General features: G+C 40.3%; 1 protein-coding gene across 2 annotated transcripts in view; it reads left to right on the forward strand.

Moving 5' to 3' along the window:
• Positions 1-19,722, forward strand: part of eml5 (EMAP like 5) — a 58,283-nt gene that overhangs the window by 21,028 nt on the left and 17,533 nt on the right. For both annotated transcript variants that reach the window (XM_053632355.1, XM_053632354.1), the window contains exons 3-24: positions 703-801; positions 1,268-1,336; positions 5,988-6,173; positions 7,095-7,230; positions 7,718-7,919; positions 8,036-8,173; positions 9,972-10,228; positions 10,417-10,629; positions 10,731-10,898; positions 11,302-11,408; positions 11,575-11,693; positions 11,870-12,056; positions 12,228-12,333; positions 12,928-13,021; positions 14,349-14,449; positions 14,584-14,777; positions 14,936-15,047; positions 15,145-15,272; positions 18,125-18,266; positions 18,729-18,881; positions 19,257-19,388; positions 19,607-19,695. In XM_053632355.1, coding sequence (XP_053488330.1) covers positions 703-801; positions 1,268-1,336; positions 5,988-6,173; positions 7,095-7,230; positions 7,718-7,919; positions 8,036-8,173; positions 9,972-10,228; positions 10,417-10,629; positions 10,731-10,898; positions 11,302-11,408; positions 11,575-11,693; positions 11,870-12,056; positions 12,228-12,333; positions 12,928-13,021; positions 14,349-14,449; positions 14,584-14,777; positions 14,936-15,047; positions 15,145-15,272; positions 18,125-18,266; positions 18,729-18,881; positions 19,257-19,388; positions 19,607-19,695 — 3,132 coding nt within the window. The remainder of the gene's footprint in view (positions 1-702; positions 802-1,267; positions 1,337-5,987; positions 6,174-7,094; positions 7,231-7,717; positions 7,920-8,035; positions 8,174-9,971; positions 10,229-10,416; positions 10,630-10,730; positions 10,899-11,301; positions 11,409-11,574; positions 11,694-11,869; positions 12,057-12,227; positions 12,334-12,927; positions 13,022-14,348; positions 14,450-14,583; positions 14,778-14,935; positions 15,048-15,144; positions 15,273-18,124; positions 18,267-18,728; positions 18,882-19,256; positions 19,389-19,606; positions 19,696-19,722) is intronic.

Raw genomic sequence — 19,722 nt, forward strand, 5'->3', positions numbered from 1 at the left:
GTAATACAACCAGGATGTACAGTTGTACTGCAAGTGCATGCAAACTAAAAACATGAAAGTTTTGTCTGATAAGTAATAAAGTATTGGAAATACTGGAAGCGTTGATCAAAAAACATTGCAGTTTGAAGCAAATGACATATCTTATAGGGTTAAACCTGATTGGCCAAAGCAGTTCCAAGCAAGAAGCTCCTTTCACCAATGAGAAACCTTTAGACACGCCCCTACATTTGAACACACCCATTTTCTCCAACCTGCAGCTATCCCTATCTCGTTATTTTTGCTCAGAGGCTAGGCGATTGCAGTACGAAAGTGCCAATACATCAGCCATTCACAGCATCCACTTTGAAAATGAAGCTGTTAAACCAAAACCAGCCCTGGTGCAGCTCTAGTACCTGGGCAAGTTAACCTATAGCATTTGAAGACATATTTGGAATGGAGAAATGGTTAAGGTCATAAGTTTACATTCGCCTTGCAGAATCTGCAAAATGTTAATAATAACAATTTCCATTAATTATCCTGTTTAAAAGTTTACATCCCCCTAGCTCCTAATGTAGTGTGTTGACTACTCAGGGCCCCCAGAACCTGCATCTGTTCACAACCCAGATAATCACTGAATGGTCCAGGGTGCCATTATACAGCTGATTTAGTTGTTTTTGAAAGATACAACACTAAATAAATTTATATTGATGATGTCTTCTGTAGTGTTTGGTGTCTGTTGGTCTTGACTCCAAGAACACAATTTGTATATGGGACTGGAGGAAAGGAAAAGTGTTGGCAGCTGCTCCCGGTCATACAGACAGGGTAAGAACACACACACACAAACACACACACACACACACACACACACACACACACACACACAGTACATAAGATATTAAAAATGGACAGAGTAATGTCTCATCCTCTCATTACATGAATCCCATCAATGATTTCTCATAAGTAACAGTCTCAACTCAGACAGCCATAAATAAGTTAGCACTGATTAAGTGTTTGGGTCCAAGATGCACTTAGGAAATTGCTTTCTGATGGCATATTTTAAACGAACAGGGCAGCTAATTGTATTTCTAGTCAATATCGTACCCCATTTCCTATACATGCATACCCAAAAGCACAGAATGTTTCCTGTTACTATCATATTAGTCTGCATGGTTTATTCTATAGTGATGGATGCAAAGACTCCCATGTCGTAATGTGTTCAGTAAAAATAACCCTTTTAAATCTGTAATAATGATCCACTCCCCTGATTGTTTATTTTTCTTTTAAAAAGATATTTGACATATCATGGGACCTGTATCAGCAGAGCAAGTTGGTGAGCTGTGGAGTCAAGCATATTAAGGTACTGATAATTAGTATCATAATTATTTTGTGTTGTGAAATACACTCAACGTCTGCTTTATTAGGAACACCTGTACAACTGCACATTCATGCAGTTGTCTAAACAGCCAGTCATGTGGCAGCAGCGGAGTGCTAATTATCATGCAGATGCAGGTCAAGAGCATCCAGTAATGTTCACATCAAACATCAGAATGAAGAAAAAGTTGTGACTTTGACCATGGCATTGATGTTGGTACCAGAAACTGGACTGGAAAAAAGACTAATTTTTTTTTCTAAACTGACCCCGTGCCCACTGCGGCCTCAGATACCTGTTCTTGGCTGACAGGAGTGGAACCCAATGTGGTGTCCTTCAACCTCAAGGTTCGATGTTTTGTGCATGCTGAGATGCTTTTCTGCTCATCACGGTTGTAAATAGTGATTATTTGAGTTACATATCCTTCCTGGTAGCTCAAATCAATCTGGCCATTGTCCTCTGACCTCTCTTATCAACAAGGCGTTTCCACGCACAGAACTGTCGCTCACTCAGTGTTTTTTTGTGTTTTTCACACCATTCTGTGTAAACTCTAGAGATGTTGTATGTGAAATTCTTAGATCAGCGGTTTCTGAAATACTCAAACCAGCCCTTCTGATACAACAGCCATGCCACGATCAAAGTCTCAGTGATCACGCTTTTCTTCATTCTGATGAACATTACTTGAAGCGCTTGACTTGTATGTGCATGATTTTATGCATTGCAGCGCTGCCACACGGTTAGCTGATTAGATAACTGCATGCATGTGCAGGTGTTCAGGTGTTCCTAATAAAGTGGATGGTGAGTGTATGTTGCATTGCATGTCCTGTCCTTGCTGATGTCTCTTCATAATCAAGCCAGTCAGAAGAAAATAGCATAAAAAATCTCTTGACTGAAACGTTTGACAACGTGCTTTCTTATTCGAGTTGATAGTAGATTAACAACATAAGCTAACAGTAAGAAGCTAATCAAAATGAATGAAAATACATTGAAAGGGATCGTAGGTCGTCCAGTAATGTTACTGAATTAAAACCTTGATAGAGATTGATTGGAAAAACAGTACATTCATTTCCACCAGATGTTACAAAATCATGTAGCTAGTATTTATTTTGAAACCCTGCACCCACTGTGTAAAAGCACAAAGCTGGAGTTGTGCTTGTGGGTGGAGAGACAGGGCTAGAGTCCAGCTCGGCATGGTGATTTTCCTGGTATAACACAGCCTGATAATTAGCTGGAGTGTCGAAGAGTAGGATGTACTACCAGGTTCTGTTTGAGAGTTTTTGTATGTTGAGTTAGAATCTAGCTCTTTAGATGAAAGTCTGTTTTTAACTGGAGCAGCGCTACTGAATAATAGGGGGATTGGGAAAACGTTGAAGTACTTTGCTGATTCAGCTTATGCTGGTATGCTAATGAAAGGATCTGTGCTAAGTGCTGGATGCCTTTTTAGCTTCTTTAAGGCCGCTGAATGATTTTGGAATTTCCTTCTCTCTGGTAGAATACTACTGTGGCGAGGTACTCGCACTGGTTGTGCTGCACTACATGCGTTAATCTCATGGCTGTGAGTGTCAAGTCGTACACGTTCAATAAGAATTCAGTGCTTTGTTCCAAACAGCCCTCTGCGATTCTCAAAGGCATTTCTGTGATAACACAGTATGTATCACAATAAGTAAATATATATATAAATATTGAACATTGAAATGGAGAAAAATATTAGAAATCTTTAAAAAAAAAAAAACATTTTTACATTTTACAAAACATAAAAAGACATCATATTGACGACATCTCAGAAAAGCATATTGTGACATCACGATATTGATATTATATTATCATATCAACAAGACTGACATGCCATTTTATACTGTAGTGTGCGGTTTCGCAGACAGTACAAGTCTACATGATTGTGAGGATATAAATCAGTTGTGGTATAAGTGTTATAAGAATTAAAACATTATTGCACACATCAGTGTGATTATCACAGTTACTAAATGTTAAGTAAAAGAACGCGGGCAGGGTGGCTTAGTGGTTAGCTCGTTTGCCTCGCACCTCTGGGGTTGGGGGTTCCCACTTACGCCCTGTGTTCGTGGAGTTTGCATGTTTTTCCCGTGCTTCAGGGGTTTCCTCCGGGTACTCCGGTTTCCTCCCCCAGTCCAAAGACATGCGTTGTGTTGATCGCCATTTCCAAATTGTCTGTAGTGTGTGAATGTGTGTGTGATTGTGCCCTGCGATGGATTGGCACCCTGTCCAGGGTGCACCTTGTCTTGCCCCTTGAGTTCCCTGGGATTGGCTCCAGGCCCCCCGTGATCCTGTGTAGGATAAGCAGTATGGAAAATGGCTGGATAGATGGAATTTAATGAGCAAAACCTCTTACTTTTAACAAAAGCTTCTCTTTTCCTTCCAGCTAATCCATATGCCCAAGCAGCCATGGCTCTAAGACACTGTCCTCTTAATTCATCTCTCTCGTGCTCTCTCTCTCTCTCTTTCTCTCTCTCTCTCTCACTCATCCACCTCTCCCATGACAGTGCAGTGTAGCAGTTGCTCCTGAGCCTTTCCCTCCTGGACCATGTGACATCTGCTCCCAGGCCCAGTGCTCAGTCAGTGATTACAGCACTCAGTGCATGCAGGAGATTTAGCCTGAAGTAATCTCCTTCTCTCTCTATCTTTCTCTCTGCGAGGCAGCCACAGGGAAGCATGGTGGCTTTGGGATACAGGATTTTCTGCCATCTTATAATTACTACCAGAACAGCTGAAGTCAGGGCTTGATTTATTCAGTGTTAGAAGAGGGCCCTGGTTTTGCTTGTGTTAATGTCATGAAGGGAGGTTGTGTGTGTGTGTGTGTGTGTGTTTGCTCTTAGCTTAGTGGTTTGTTAAGCTTCACTGAGCTGCTGGAGGAGAGCCTGCACTACTACATCCTGTAATACAGCCTTCTAAAGCTCAGTCACATCTTCACCCCATTGTTCTGCTGTACAATTCAATTACATAATCAGCTGTAGAATAGAAAATACGATCACTATTAGATCTATGTATTTCTACATATTCCAAGGAGTCACTGTTCTGATTTACATCTTTTCCCATGTACTGCACTGTTTATTGTAATTTAGATGACACTAGGTGCATAATTTCTTAAAAGGCAAGAGGGAACCGTTTTCTTTTTCTCTGACTTTGACCGTTAAGGCTGACACAACACTTACAGCTCTATTCGAATGCGAAATTCAAACGTCGCCTAAAAGGTTGACGAATAATAAAGATCAACATGTTTTATGGATTGAGCCAGCCATCTTAAGTAACTGCCTGGATATGATGGCACTCCATCGTAGGACACTCATTCACACCGAGGGTCAATTTGATCGTAGCCACTCGTGGGAGGAAACCGGAGGACATGGAGGAAACCCACACAAGCATGGGGAGAATATGTGAAACTCTAGACAGACAGTAAGCTGAGCTCAGGATTAAACTGGGGACCCTGGAGCTATCAGGAGGCAGTGATGCCTGCTGTGCTACCCACACTTTATTTCAAAAATCATTTTTGTTTCACAAGAGTTAACACACAGGGGGATTGTGCGCCATTATGCATTTGTTACAAGCGTACTCCTGAAAGTCCCTGGATTAAACCTATATCACTGCGTAAAGAGTAGAACATGAAGAAGCTGGACGTCCTGTAAGCACAGTGTGGACGTTCAGGAGATGTGATGGTGGTAGTGTGGTGGTGTTTGTGTGTTTGTGAAGTGGTTTGGCAGATAAATAGCACTGACTCATTTTGATTACATTAAAAGCTTTTCCAAAGAACAGACTTGCAAACCTAAGCTCTGTGATTCAGTGCTGCTTGTTGCTGTGCTGGCAGAATGCAGTCAGTTTCTGACACGTTCCTCAGTGAGCCAAGCTCTCGCTTTCTTCCTCTTTTGTCTTCGCCTTTTGTACTTTGTAGCTGTTTGGCCTTGAATGGTTTGGCCTTGCCTGGCGGCATCCTGAATGCCCACTCAATAAGGCAGGATCGCTCAGTGTGGAGAAAAAAGCAACACCTAGCCTTGCTATGTCTTTATGATTCTTAAGACCTTCATATTGGAATGCATTAGTACTCCAGTATAGACTAAGCTGAACTCAGAAGCTTATTGACATTGAAAACACTGCCATGTGTGGGTGTCTCCATGAGCACACATTACTGATTAAAAGATTAAATGCATAGTTTGAAACTGTATACAATGTGCACTCATGGAACTGAATGCTAAATGGTTGATGAATTTACAGTATGAGGATGAATATATATTCCTGTCCTTGCTCAGTTCAGTCACACTGCTTCTTTATTTGTCAGGATGAGGTCACACTCACACACACACACACACACACACACACACACACACACACAGGTGACCTTGTGGCTCTCATAATGCTCTTTCAGACAGGTGTGTGTGAGACATGGAGCTCTGCAGTCTCTCTCTCTCTCTCTCTCTCTCTCTCTCTCTGTCTCTAGGACCTATTATTTAAGAATTTTTAAATAGTGTGTGTCGAAAGATGCACAAAGAACACATCTATATACTGTAATATATAATATATCTATATAATGTAAGTCAGTTATAATATACAAGATTACCTTTAATATGTATTTAATCTGTTAAGTCCTTCCTTTGCTTTTCTTTCTCCTCCTCAGTTCTGGAGTTTGTGCGGGAATGCTCTGACCCCTAAACGTGGCGTGTTCGGGAGGACAGGCGAGCTGCAGACTATCCTCTGTGTGGCGTGTGCCAGGGATGAGGTCACATACTCCGGTGCCTTGAACGGGGACATCTACGTCTGGAAGGGACTCAACTTGATACGGACCATACAGGGGGCGCATGGGGTACGCGGTGTGCCACTGCATTACCTACCTGCGACCTGCATGACTGAACCATACTACAGGGTGTCCCAAAAGTCTCCATGCATAGGAGAAATTAACACTTTTTAGCAAAATGTAACTTTATTTACAAAACATCATCTACACGAGTGCCATTTCTTTGTAAACACACAGAGAGTCGCCTCTCCCACTCACGATGAACTCGTGTTAACATATCTGGTGTTATGCATGTAATTGCATGTCCACCACAACCTTCAACCCAGCCATGTGAAGGATTTCAATATGTTCTTATTTTGTGAAAGGCATTTTTAAAGGCTGTCTGAAAAAATATAGAATATAAACTAAGAATGAAAAATTTTCGAAGACATTTTGCTATAAAGTGTTAATTTCCCCTATGTATGCAGACTTTTTGCACACCCTGTATTTAAGAAGGGAAAGAAAAAAAAGGCAGTTTTTCCAAATGCGTTAACCATTAGTTAACTGCAGAGCGAAACTGCACAGCGAAATAATAAGGTTTCAGCTTATATATGGAGCAAACCAACCTCTGGAATAAGATTATCATATATGAAGATATTGCATTTTATGCAAAATTTTTTTAGCTCTTACTGTCACTTTAAGCGAGTACTTATATAAAAAGTGTGCTATTTAACACGGCTGAAGTCTTCACAAATATTTTAAATTAGTAGAACATTGTAAAAACACTTTAATGGGTGTTTCCAAATCGTTGTCTGGTAATGTACTCACTACTTTTGATTAATCTGATTAAGATTAATATGATACTGAAACGGTTTACAGCTCAAGCAGTGTAGAGTTAAGTTTGACCTTAAAGAATGCTTTTTTTTTTTTTGCATGAGGATACATTGATGGTTTTGCTGTCTTCAGTCTCTCTCTCTCTCTACTCACAGCTGTATGTGTGTGGTTTTGCAGTCAGGGATTTTCAGCATGAATGCATGTGAAGAGGGCTTTGCCACAGGTGGCAGGGACGGCTGCATCAGACTGTGGGACCTGAGCTTCAAACCTATCACTGTCATTGACCTCAGGGAAACAGACCAGGGATATAAAGGTAATAAACAGTCTATTAGTTCCTTCTGCCTTCCAACTATATGCTGTACCTTTTGGTACTGGGATCATTACATAAAGCTTTAAATATTATAATAAAGATTTTGATAAAGCATTAATCATCTAACTAGAATCATTATGATGCAGTGTTTAATTGCTAATGGACTCTCTTTCTTCTTTTGCTCTTTTACTCAATTTGCTTTGACTCGTCAGTAGCTAGAGCTGAAAATTCTAGAGGTGGGTTACCTTGACGAGGTTACCATGTTCAAACAACCCCACTTTGAATTCAACCGTGTTATGCCTAGTACCAGCGTCTCTGCAGCTCTTTAGATGTCTACATTCATAAGCAAAGTCCTAATACCCTCCTTGTCTGCTCTCCCAATGTCCTCGATTCATTTCAACATCCGTCAGTGTTCGCTGTCTCACAGATTTATTGAAGTCGCTAAGTGTATGATTTAAAAGAATACCCATTGCTAATTATATGCTTTTAGGGCTGTCAGTGCGCAGTGTGTGCTGGAGAGGGGATCACATCTTGGTGGGCACTCAGGACAGTGAAATTTTCGAGGTGGTGGTGCATGATCGCACCAAGCCTTTCCTCATCATGCAGGGTCATTGTGAAGGCGAGCTCTGGGCCCTGGCAGTGCACCCCACCAAACCCCTGGCCGTGACTGGCAGCGATGACCGATCTGTCCGGTACAAAAGTCGTCTTTGTCCTCAAATTTTAAAAAAAGCATATACAAAACTGCAGACTCTTTAAAGAGCAGTACATCTTTGACATGTTGTGTTTTGACTTTTCCAATATTGTGTAGGATATGGAGCCTGATAGACCATGCTTTGATAGCACGTTGTAACATGGAGGAGCCCATCCGCTGTGCAGCAGTGAGCACTGATGGCATCCACCTAGCGCTGGGTATGAAGGATGGCTCCTTCACTGTGCTGAGAGTCAGGTGGGTTGTGTACACCAGCCAAAGGCATAGATAACTAGCCAAGAACACGGACATATACGTATAGTTTAAACTGCAGAAACGGAACACCTCAAAGGTTTTGTATTCTTAATAGGGCTGTCAGTTTACTGTAACACATTCATTTAGTGCGATTAATTATGGAAAAAATAACACATTTAATGCACCCCGCCCCGCCCCAGACCTGTACGTCATCTTACATTGCATGCAGTTGCTTAGTGACGAGCATGATACAAGTGGAGACTAAACTCTGCTTGGCCCTCTGAAGTGAAATTTAAAATTCAAAACAAATCCAGATGGAAGAACCAATAAAACCAAAGTCTTATCTGCAATAGAGTATATTCATACCATCGAAGCAATTCTAGCCTGAAATACCACCTGAACTCAAAGCATGTTTTAGCGAGCTCTACAGTTAGCACAACCCCGGCTGGTAAGTCTACACTCTACAATCTACACACGAAAAACTAATGCGATAGCTAAATGGATTGCTATGGAATCCCTAAGCGGCCATGCATGATTCATTTTTTTCTTCATTGTTTTCTCGTGATCTCAACTTAATTTTTCTGTGTACTCGACATAACTATTTTTTATTGTTCTGGAGGCAGCAAAAACTTAGCGCAATCCCTCAGCGTCATGGATGAACAAAATCGTTTTTACATTGATCAAGGACTCATTCGAGCTGAAATAGCTCTATGTGTGTCAGTGATTGACGACTTCCACATTAATGTCCGACACTTAAGAAGGGGACACCCTTCTCTGTTAATGTGGAGATAAAGTCCATCTCTACAACGAGCAATTACATTTACAGTATGATGCCGATGGCAAAGACACCAACGTGCATGCAACACCAGTCCCATTCACAAGACGCTAGATTTTCTCATGATAAAATCATGTCATGAGAAAACAACTTTTTGTTATGTCAAGATCACGAGAAAACAACTTGTTATGTCGAGATCATGAGAAAATGAAGTCGTGATCGCGAAAAAGCAAGAAAGAAAAAATGCATGGCCACGTAGGGCTTCTGTAAATTGCTGTGGACTGTAGGCCTGTTAATATAGTAGAAGGGGGTTAATGTGTAATAAATTCTATTTTGAATCAAATAAAAATGATATTTCTTTGTAAAGCTACTTTTTGTAATGTTTATTCAATGCTTTTCTCATCTAACACAATAATGACTTTAAACGATATTTTGGGGGTAGTGCGATTAATTGCGATTAAATTCAATTAATTAATCTGCACATCATGTGACACGATTTCAAGGCGGAGACGGATGCAAGTGCAGATTTACTTTTAATAAAGTTCAAAACAAAACAAGAACTATGGAACTTGTGGCAAGGTACAAGTATAAAGAAACAAAAAACAAGCGTGAGCATAACATGGCAATGAAAGACAAATATAAGACAAGGAGTGCAGTGCAAACTGTGGCTATATACACATAGGTGCTCGTTAACATGACTTGATTCAGGTGCAGGTGGACATGTGACTGTGATGCATTGAGGTGCAGTGGCTGCTGGGAACTGTAGTTCAGAGTTCCTTCTCTGGTATACATGACATCATGTAATTAATTCAATTAAAAATGTTCATCGATTGACAGCCCTAATTGTTAAGTAATGGGATAAAGTCTAATATGTTCAAAGCGTTATCAATAGCATGCATGATAAGGTATGTGATCTTAAATTTCATGGAAATATAGGTTTATCGGTGAGGTTGCCATTGTGTAATCACAGTACTGTGCAGTGGAGTAGTACAAGGGTCGACTAGTAAAATACGGTCATTTTCATAGGGATATGACAGAGGTGGTGCACATCAAAGACCGCAAGGAAGCCATTCATGAGCTAAAGTACTCTCCTGATGGGGCTCACCTGGCCGTGGGCTCCAATGATAACTCGGTAGATATCTACGGCGTGGTGCAGCGCTATAAGAAGGTGGGTGAATGTGTGGGCTCCACCAGCTTCATCACACACATGGACTGGTCCATTGACAGCAAATATCTGCAGACCAACGATGGCAGTGGCAGGAGGCTATTCTACAGAATGCCTAGTAAGATCATCACATTTTCTCCTCCCCTATACATCACTCACATGATTTATTAGAGTTTCCCAACTGTTATGTCTTTGTATCAAGTTAATAGGCATTGAGTTGTAACATTATGCTAATAGAAAATGATGTCATTTGATGCAACTAGAAGCTCAGTTGTTTATGTACTCCTGTGTTTTTTTTTTGTACAGCTGGGAAGGAGGTGACAAACCGAGAAGAGCTGAAGCTAGTCCAGTGGTCCTCATGGACCTGTGTTCTTGGTCCAGAAGTGAATGGGATATGGCCCAAATACTCTGACATCAATGACATCAACTCTGTAGATGCCAACTTCTCAAGTCAAATTTTAGTAACGGCTGATGATTATGGATTAGTTAAATTGTTGCGATATCCATGCATAAAGAAAGGTTTGTGTGCTTTAAAGGTTGTTTTCTATGCCTGGCCTATTGTTTGTTAGTAATGTTCTGCCTCTTTGTGTCTGAATACGCATTTTGTTGCTTTGTCCTAGGTGCAAAATTCAAAAAGTACTTAGGCCACTCTGCACACATAACCAATGTTAGGTGGTCACATGATTATCAGTGGGTGATCACTATTGGTGGAGCTGACCATTCAGTGTTCCAGTGGAAATTTATACCTGAAAGGAAATCAAAAGATACTCTCCATATAGCCCCACAAGGTACAGTTCAATAATTAAGAATTATTATGCAATTGTAATCATACAATTGAAAAAAATATATTATTCATTATTTTTGAATGAATATCTTAAGGACTTGACTGTAACATTTACAATGCTTAATTCATTAGAATCATTTCAAATTCTCCTTATCACTTAGAAACATAAATGCTGGAGGGCTGCTGCATTGCCCATTTTACATTACAGTATAGTGCATAGTAATTAATTTTCCTAATGGTTTCATCACAACTCATCTTGGCAGTGCTGTTTCTTAGCCATCAGCATTTCTTGCTGTCAGCTTGACTTGTGGGGATGCTGCAAAGTGGGGCAGTTCAGTACAGAAAAATGTATAGGTTACTCAGATTAATACGTCTTCCAGCTAATATTTTCCCAACTAAACTCACAGAAATGTTGGCAGATTCAAACAGCGAGGAGTCGGATTCTGACCAATCAGACGTGCCTGAGTTGGACTCGGAGATTGAGCAAGAAACACAGCTTACGTACCGACGACAGGTCTGTGATGCCATCGTTATGAAAATAATTTTTGAATAGGAAGAGAGCTGTTCACAGCAAGTTGCACATCAACACTGTACTCCAATCAACGTTTTATATCAGTGAGCACCATTGTTACCTGTGGCACTAAGTGGAGAGGTTTTATGCCCTTAATATTTAATTCCAGGTTTACAAAGAAGATCTACCTCAACTTAAAGAGCAGTACAAAGAAAAGCATCGAGTGGCAGCTATGAAGAAAAGGGAGAGACCTCCAGCTAACGGACTAAGATTGCACTTTATACATGGGTAAGCTCGCTCCCATTCATCCTTATACCATTAATGCATTGTGGCAAACAAATGGTGGACCCTATTCACCATTAGACACTGTCAGGGTAATGTATCTCCCTGCAGTGTTTTGCCCCTCTATTGTTTATTTGGATTCATGGTCATTTCACAGTGTCGTCTGTCTGGCTGCATTTCAGTTACCGAGGCTATGACTGCAGGAGTAACCTGTTCTACACTCAGACCGGGGAGATTGTGTACCATGTCGCTGCTGTAGGGGTGGTGTATAACAGACAGCAGAACACACAACGCTTCTACCTTGGCCACGACGATGACATCCTCTGTCTGGCCATCCACCCCATCAAAGATTACATAGCTACAGGCCAAGTATGCTCATGTAGCTGGATCTTTTCAAATGTTTTAATTAGATCCTGAAATTATGCCCCAATAAGACAATAATTTCTATTGTTTGTTCACTTGATTCACCTGTTCATGTCCAGGTTTTTTTTTTTTTTTAATCTTTCAAATTCATATAAATGTTCGTAAATGTTTGAACAGGTGGGAAGAGACTCTTCCATACACATCTGGGAAACAGAGTTTTTGAAGCCTCTGTCTGTTCTCAAAGGATTCCACCAGTCTGGAGTGTGTGCACTTGACTTCTCAGGTACTGTGACAATGAACAGTATTTAGTTTTAATAAACATGACATATAGTAGTGATTCATTAAACTCGATTTACTTTTTAGATTCTAGTTTAAGTACTTAAACCGATTTTGATTCCATCTAAAAAGTGTATGATTTTGAAATAAGTAACAGCATCAGTGAGCTATTTCAGCTCTAAAATAAGACTTTTACTGATGATATGCTACAGACACTCTCTCAGTAATGCTGTTAGACTGTGAGTTCTGTGTCTCCTGCCTGCCTGTCTACTAGCTGGAAATAGCATCCGACTCTCTGCATGAGAGCGGAGCATGGGAGGTGGAGAAAGTCTGGGCTGAAAACTAATTTAAGCGTCATGTACATCATTTTCTTTAGTCATGTGCTCCATGTGTAATACGCTGCACATTTTAATTATGTGTGTGACTAAATACTGAATGATGCAAATTCCCTCACGCCTTTACTTTCTGTCATAATGTATTTGTGGTGACATCTTGTTACATTCATAACATGATAGCAAGGCATATGTTATATAATGAACTACACTGATGTGTTACTATTAGTGTCATTGTTGACATTGTTTGTCTATCTGTCTGTCTTTAGCGGATGGAAAGCGACTGGCCTCAGTGGGTCTGGATGACAGTCACACTATTGTGCTTTGGGACTGGAGGAAAGGAGAAAAGCTCTCAGCTTTCCGGTTAGTCACCTTTTTCATAATGATCATGGAGCTATGAGAACAACAGTCATGAATTGCTAACTTAATTAGTATGCTTATGGTGTGTATACAGTAGAACAAACATGTCTTGCAGGTTGCACTGTGTTCAACTGTTTATTTCTGTTGTAATAGGATTGCACTTTGTCTTTGGGAGTCTTTAGAAATTTGGGATTTTTAGATATTTTTTTTGTTGTTGTAAAAATACTGTGTGTGTGACTTAATGATCTAGTTTTTTAAAACATCTGTTTAAAAAAAACTGCCATGAAGTGCAAAAAAGTGCACTCCATTTTTGAAATCCATTTTGATTTTGTCATGTAGTGTATGCCCAGATTTATGACCTAATTTGCATGAAAATTGGATTTTTATAGACCCTAGATTAGATAAGACAAATTATTTTCCATTAACAGACTGTTCAAATTTCCATTATCTTAATGTTACATTCCCAGTAACAATTGTTTTTTGCTCCATTACTGTATAGCCCATTCTTTCTTATAGCCCATTCTCAAAGTCAGACATGGTGGTTAACGTGCTGCTCTATTTCTCATGATGAATGTGGAGAGCTGAGACTCAGTGCTTATTCATGAGCCATTAAACCAGGAAATAACCCTTCTAATCCTCCTGTCATAACACACTCAACAGTCGCAGCTTAGTAATTATGGGTCAGTCAAAAGTATATTTAACCCATCAGGCGCTGCTGTCTTTTTCATTGCTCCTGAAAATAGCATCTATGCCAAGGCTGCACTAATAATTGTTTTCATGTGATGGATCTATAAATAGTAAATGTTTTGTTGGGAATTGTGTATATTCTGAATATGATATGTTCACATAATTACATGTACAAGGTACAGAATAGTGTTTTAAAACAATTTTTCTCCTCCTCACCAACTCCAAATTTTTGTATATCTCAGTAGTATAGGAGCACATGACTTGGTTGCACCACGGGGCTCTGGTGAGGTTTGAGAGGTGGGTGGATGTAAATAGGCTCTGACAGTGTAGCCACTGCTCAGCGCTCTGCCTGCTCTGTGACAGGGCCTAAAGTGGGGAGTGAGACAGCATGGCTGTCTTGGCGACTGGGACACAGACAGTGAAAATGGCACAGAAGACAGCTCAATTACAGCCAGGCTTTGGCTCCCATGATCTTTTACACTTCTCTGTTATGACAGGGAGCAGCTTTATTCTATGACCTTTTCTTTTTTTCCTTTTTTTAAAAACACAATTGCATGTGAAGATATGTTCCTAATATTATGAAAATGTTTTCCTAGTGATTCTGTGATGTGTCTTTGAAATCTTTCTTCATTTCATGTTACAGGGGAAGCAAGGACAAGATATTTGTTGTTAAAATCAATCCATATATGCCTGATAAGCTCATTACTGCTGGGGTGAAGCACATGAAGTTCTGGCATAAAGCAGGTGAGACTAAACATTTGCTTTGCACTAAACACAAAAGAATACCTTTAACTGTAATAATTACTATGTTACATGTAATATGTTATAATACTATATCTACACAAGATATTTTTGAGCATGCTACTGTGATATCATAGGTGGAGGTCTGATTGGGAAGAAGGGCGGCATAGGGAAGACTGAGACCATGATGTGCGCAGTATATGGCTGGACAGAGGAGATGGTGTTCTCTGGAACATGCACTGGAGACATCTGCATCTGGAGGGACATGTTCCTAGTGAAGACAGTTAAAGCTCATGATGGACCTGTCTTCAGCATGCATGCTCTAGAAAAGGTACTAGAGAGCGTGTGTGAGAGAAATGACAGCATGAATGTTATAATCACACTTGAAGTGGTAATCTCATAAAGCTTTCTTGAAAACAGCATACAGGAGCTGTCATGTTTTAGTAGTGTGTAGCAGAGAATAATGGTTTTCATTGTCCCTACACTTAGGGGTTTGTGACTGGTGGGAAGGATGGCATAGTCGCTCTGTGGGATGACACGTTTGAGAGGTGCCTCAAGACATATGCTATCAAGAGATCTGTGCTTGCCCCAGGGTCCAAAGGTGAGTCTGTGAGATTGGTAGCACCTCTTAGCAGTGACCTGCAAAACCTTGGAAAATTCTTCTATATTGCATCCCATGATGAATCCTCTCTGTGTAGGATTATTATTGGAAGACAACCCCTCCATTCGTGCCATATCTCTGGGACATGGACACATACTTGTAGGAACAAAAAACGGAGAGATTCTGGAGGTGGATAAAAGTGGGCCTATCACTCTCTTGGTCCAGGTATAGAGCTACGCATAGCCATGTCTCCCTCATTCTCCTAACTATCACATCTAATAATCATTGCCTTTTGATGAATTATTTATTTATTTATTTTGGTTCATCATTGTTGAAATGTTAAGATCACATTTTTCTTATTATGTAACCTCTATAACCATTGTTCATGCTTCTGTGTAGCTTATCTGTAATTACTTAGAGAAATTAGTACAAGCTTTAGGACGTCTAAATATATTCAGTTTTTGGTCATGCGTATTTGATAAGGCCAGTGGATAAAGTTATTACTACAACAATTCATAAAGCACTACAGTGGAAAGTAGTACACATCAGATAGATTGAACTAAATCAGGGTGATAAATTGCATGCACTGTTAGGTGTTAAATGTGTGTCAGGAAACTAAAGTACTGTAGAGTACTATGCAGTGAACAGAGCTCATTGCATGTCAAGTAAAGATGTATTATAGAGTTCACAGTGTTAAATAGAGAACAGTTCCAGACATTTAAAAAATTTCTGACGTTATTTTTAATTAAATGAAGCCATATGTGTATATGGAATGATGACACAGTAGGTAGGTAAGTGGAAGAGCTGTGGGGGTTTTTTTCTAGTTCATTTTCCTACATGTCATACAACTCATATGCACTAACGTCCTTCACTCTACAGCCACTCTTTCTTTATATTACTTTCTCTTTGCTAAACTCCACAGGGCCTTTCAGAGATTTTACCCTTCATGCCAAATACACTCACTGAGCACTTTATTAGGAACACCTGTACACATATTCATGCAATTACCTAATCAGCCAATCATGTGCCAGCATAAAATCATGCGGATATAGGCCAGCAGCCTCAGTAATGTTCACATCAACCATCAGAAGGGGGAAAAATGTGATGTCAGTGATTTTGACCATAGCATGATTGTTGGTGCCAGACGAGCTGGTTTGAGTATTTCTATAACTGCTGATCTCCTGGGATTTTCACACACGACAGTCTCTAGAGTTTACTCAGAACGGTGCAACAAAGAAAAACATCCAGTGAGTGGCAGTTCTGCTGACGGAAGTGTCTCGTTGATGAGAGAGGTCAACGGAGAATGGCCAGACAGTTTTGAGATGACAGAAAGGCTACAGTAACTCAGATAATCAATCTGTACAATTGTAGTGAGCAGAAAAGCATCTCAGAAGGCACAACACATCAAACCTCGAGGCGGTTGGGCTTCAACAGCAGAAGACCACACCGGGTTCCACTTCTGTCAGCCAAGAACAGGAAGCTGAGGCTGCAGTGGGCACAGGCTCACCAAAAGTGGACAGTTGAAGACTGGAAAAACGTAGCCTGGTCTGATGAATCTCAATTTTGGCCGAGGCACACAGATGGTAGAATCAGAATTTGGTACCAACAGCATGAATCCATCGACCCAACCTGCCTTGTGTCACCAGTTCAGGCTGGTAGAGGTGGTGTAATGGTGTGGGGAATGTTTTCTTGACACACTATGACCCTTTAATATAAATCTATCATCACTTGAATGCCACAGCCTATGTGAGTATTGTTGCTGACCATGTGCATCCCTTCATGGCCAAAATTGACCCATCTTCTAATGGCTACTTCAAGCATGATATTGCACCATGTCACAAAGCAAAAGTCATCTCAAACTGGTTTCATGAACATGACAACGAGTTCAGTGGTCTTCAATGGCCTTCCCAGTCACCTGATCTGAATCCAATAGAACAGCTTTGAGACGTGGAAGAACGGGAGATTCACAGCATGAAAGTGCACCTTAAGCATCTGCAGGAATTGCATGATGTAATCATATCAACGTGGACCAGAATATCAAAGGAATGTTTCCAACATCTTGTGGAATCCATGCCACGAAGAAACTAGGCTGTTTTGAGAGCAGTATTAGTTTAGTGTTCCTAATCAAGCACTCAGTGAGTGTATAAACCTGTTCTTTGACTGTCAACGTCATTTATTCACCTTATAGACGGAATATAGTCCTTTCATACATACAACAGTTACTGTATGTCTAGAATGAATGAGAATCTTGTACAATATATGTTATAATTAACACACACATGTAATTAACACACCAGAGTAATTCTCCGACATACACTGAATGAGATCATATTTTAAATAATACAATTTGCTTGTCAGGACATCACAACATCTTAGTTAGTATTTTATTAACATTCTGCTGGATTTGGATAGTGTTATTTAGGCTTTGACTGGAAAGGCTGTGCTGGGGCAGGGAGGTGTTTCTGTGGCTAGGTCCTAACAGGTGTACTTTCTGAACAGTGCTAATTTGGGCTTACAAATTGTTTCAGTTCTATTGAAAAAAAAGAAGAAGAAGAACACAGGCAAAGAAAATATGGCATACATGGGTATGGAGTTCTTTAATTAAGATGACTACTGCAGTGTAACCATTGTTTATTAAAGCGTTTTAGTCAGCAAATCAATCACAGCTCTCTAGCCAAGTCGGCATCTTCTTTTGACTGTTTTGTTGTTGTTATTCATCAAGAGAAAAAAAACCTGTCAATGCTAGTTCAAGTGGATTGTTGAATAGGTTTCAAGAGACTTGGCTGTGTGTTCAAACGATATGTCTTGATGTTTTATGTTCTGTCCACATTAAGCCACTGCTTTGTGCCTGGATTCCGAAAAATATTGTAGAGCCTCATAGCCTTTTGCTATATGCTAGAGAGTGCATCACATTGAACTCTCTCTCTCTCTCTACCATGCAAGTATGATCGATATGCTGCAGTGATTTTTTGGTAACGCAGCACTAACTGTTGCAGTGAGAGAGTGTGTTATGTAAGGGCATTACTCATGGTGTGTGCTAACTGAACTGAAATGTGTTAACTGTTTTGTGTGACCAGGGTCATATGGAGGGAGAAGTGTGGGGTTTGGCTACCCACCCTCACTTGCCTCTGTGTGCCACTGTGAGTGATGACAAGACCCTGCGTATATGGGACCTTTCTCCCAGCCACTGCATGCTCGCTGTGCGCAAACTCAAGAAAGGTAGTCTGGGGCTTCCTTAATTTACAGTAAAAGCTTTAGTGAGTGCTGTATCTAATTAGTACTGCATGAGTACTTTACTAAACCTGATGTTTGAATATGACCATAATTTAAAGCACGTCAAAATATGCCCTTAAAAATGCCAGTTATTCTTAAAAGCATATTGATTGCTTGAAGGCAAAGGCACTAAGGAAAGTTTCTGAAGCAAAAAAGGTCCTGACTAGTCAGTGGCATTCAGTTTATATTGCACTATAAAAACAGCCATGCAAGAAGGACTGACCAAAGAAGTTTAATCAAATTATTCAAACTGTCATCTCTGTAGAATTAGATAAGGTACTTGCAGGATGCTTTACTCTTACTGGCTCTCCAAAAGCCTTAAGCAATTGAAAAATCCATTATCATTGTTAGTACTTGAATCCATAAAGTGGCGATTAGCATGTAGTGACTGCGTTTGTTTAACTGCAGGTGGTCGCTGCTGCTGTTTCTCTCCGGACGGCAAGGCTCTGGCAGTGGGGCTAAACGACGGCTGCTTCCTCATTGTTAATGCAGACACTCTGGAGGACCTGGTGTCATTCCACCACCGCAAGGACATCATCTCCGATATCCGCTTCTCTCCTGGTTAGTCAGCACGCTGGAGCCGGCATAGAATCCAGACACATCATACCGAGTACTGAGTCTATTCTGAGTTGAGCCACAAATAGTGTCTGTCAGGGTCTGAATTTGAAAGTAGAGGGCCTGTCAAACTGCAAGACATTCAAAAGTGAAAAAGTTCAAAATAACACTAGCTCCGGTTTGCAAAGAAACAAAGTAAGTTTTCAGACTAGTTGGATTATAGAGGTTGAGAAATTTAACAGTCAATTGTGTATGACATTTTTAAAGCGATAGTACAAGCTGCATTTGCCTTTTCACATGTTGTGATATGACATTTAGTGGTAAAAACGAGCATAGTAATGAGAATGAATTAGAGCTGATAAATGGGTCCACCTGCCACAGGTGCAGGGAAATATTTGGCAGTAGCCTCAGGTGATACCTTCGTGGATATATACAACGTGATGAGCAGCAAGAGAGTGGGTGTATGCAAAGGCTCTATGAACTACATCACTCACCTGGACTGGGACAAACGAGGTAAAAAACATATCTATAATATATAGACATAAATAAAGAATAATAAAGTCTAAGCAGGTGTTACTGAATATCGTAAACAAATTAAACTTAGACTGTTGTACTATTTATACATTGTATATATTTTTGTTTGCTTGCTTGTATGTATTTGTTCCTCATAATGAATCTTTTGTACACTTTGTATTGTGAGTCTTTATTATAGCTGTGCCTTCTTTCATCAGGGAAGCTTTTGCAGGTCAACACTGCCACTAAGGAGCAGCTATTTTTTGAGGCCCCTCGTGGGAAGAAGCAAACCATTCCTGCTGTAGAGGTGAGAGATGCTCAGGGTGTTGTTGTG

The sequence above is a fragment of the Ictalurus furcatus genome, chromosome 9 (genome assembly GCF_023375685.1).
Source record: "Ictalurus furcatus strain D&B chromosome 9, Billie_1.0, whole genome shotgun sequence".
Lineage (NCBI taxonomy): Eukaryota > Metazoa > Chordata > Actinopteri > Siluriformes > Ictaluridae > Ictalurus > Ictalurus furcatus.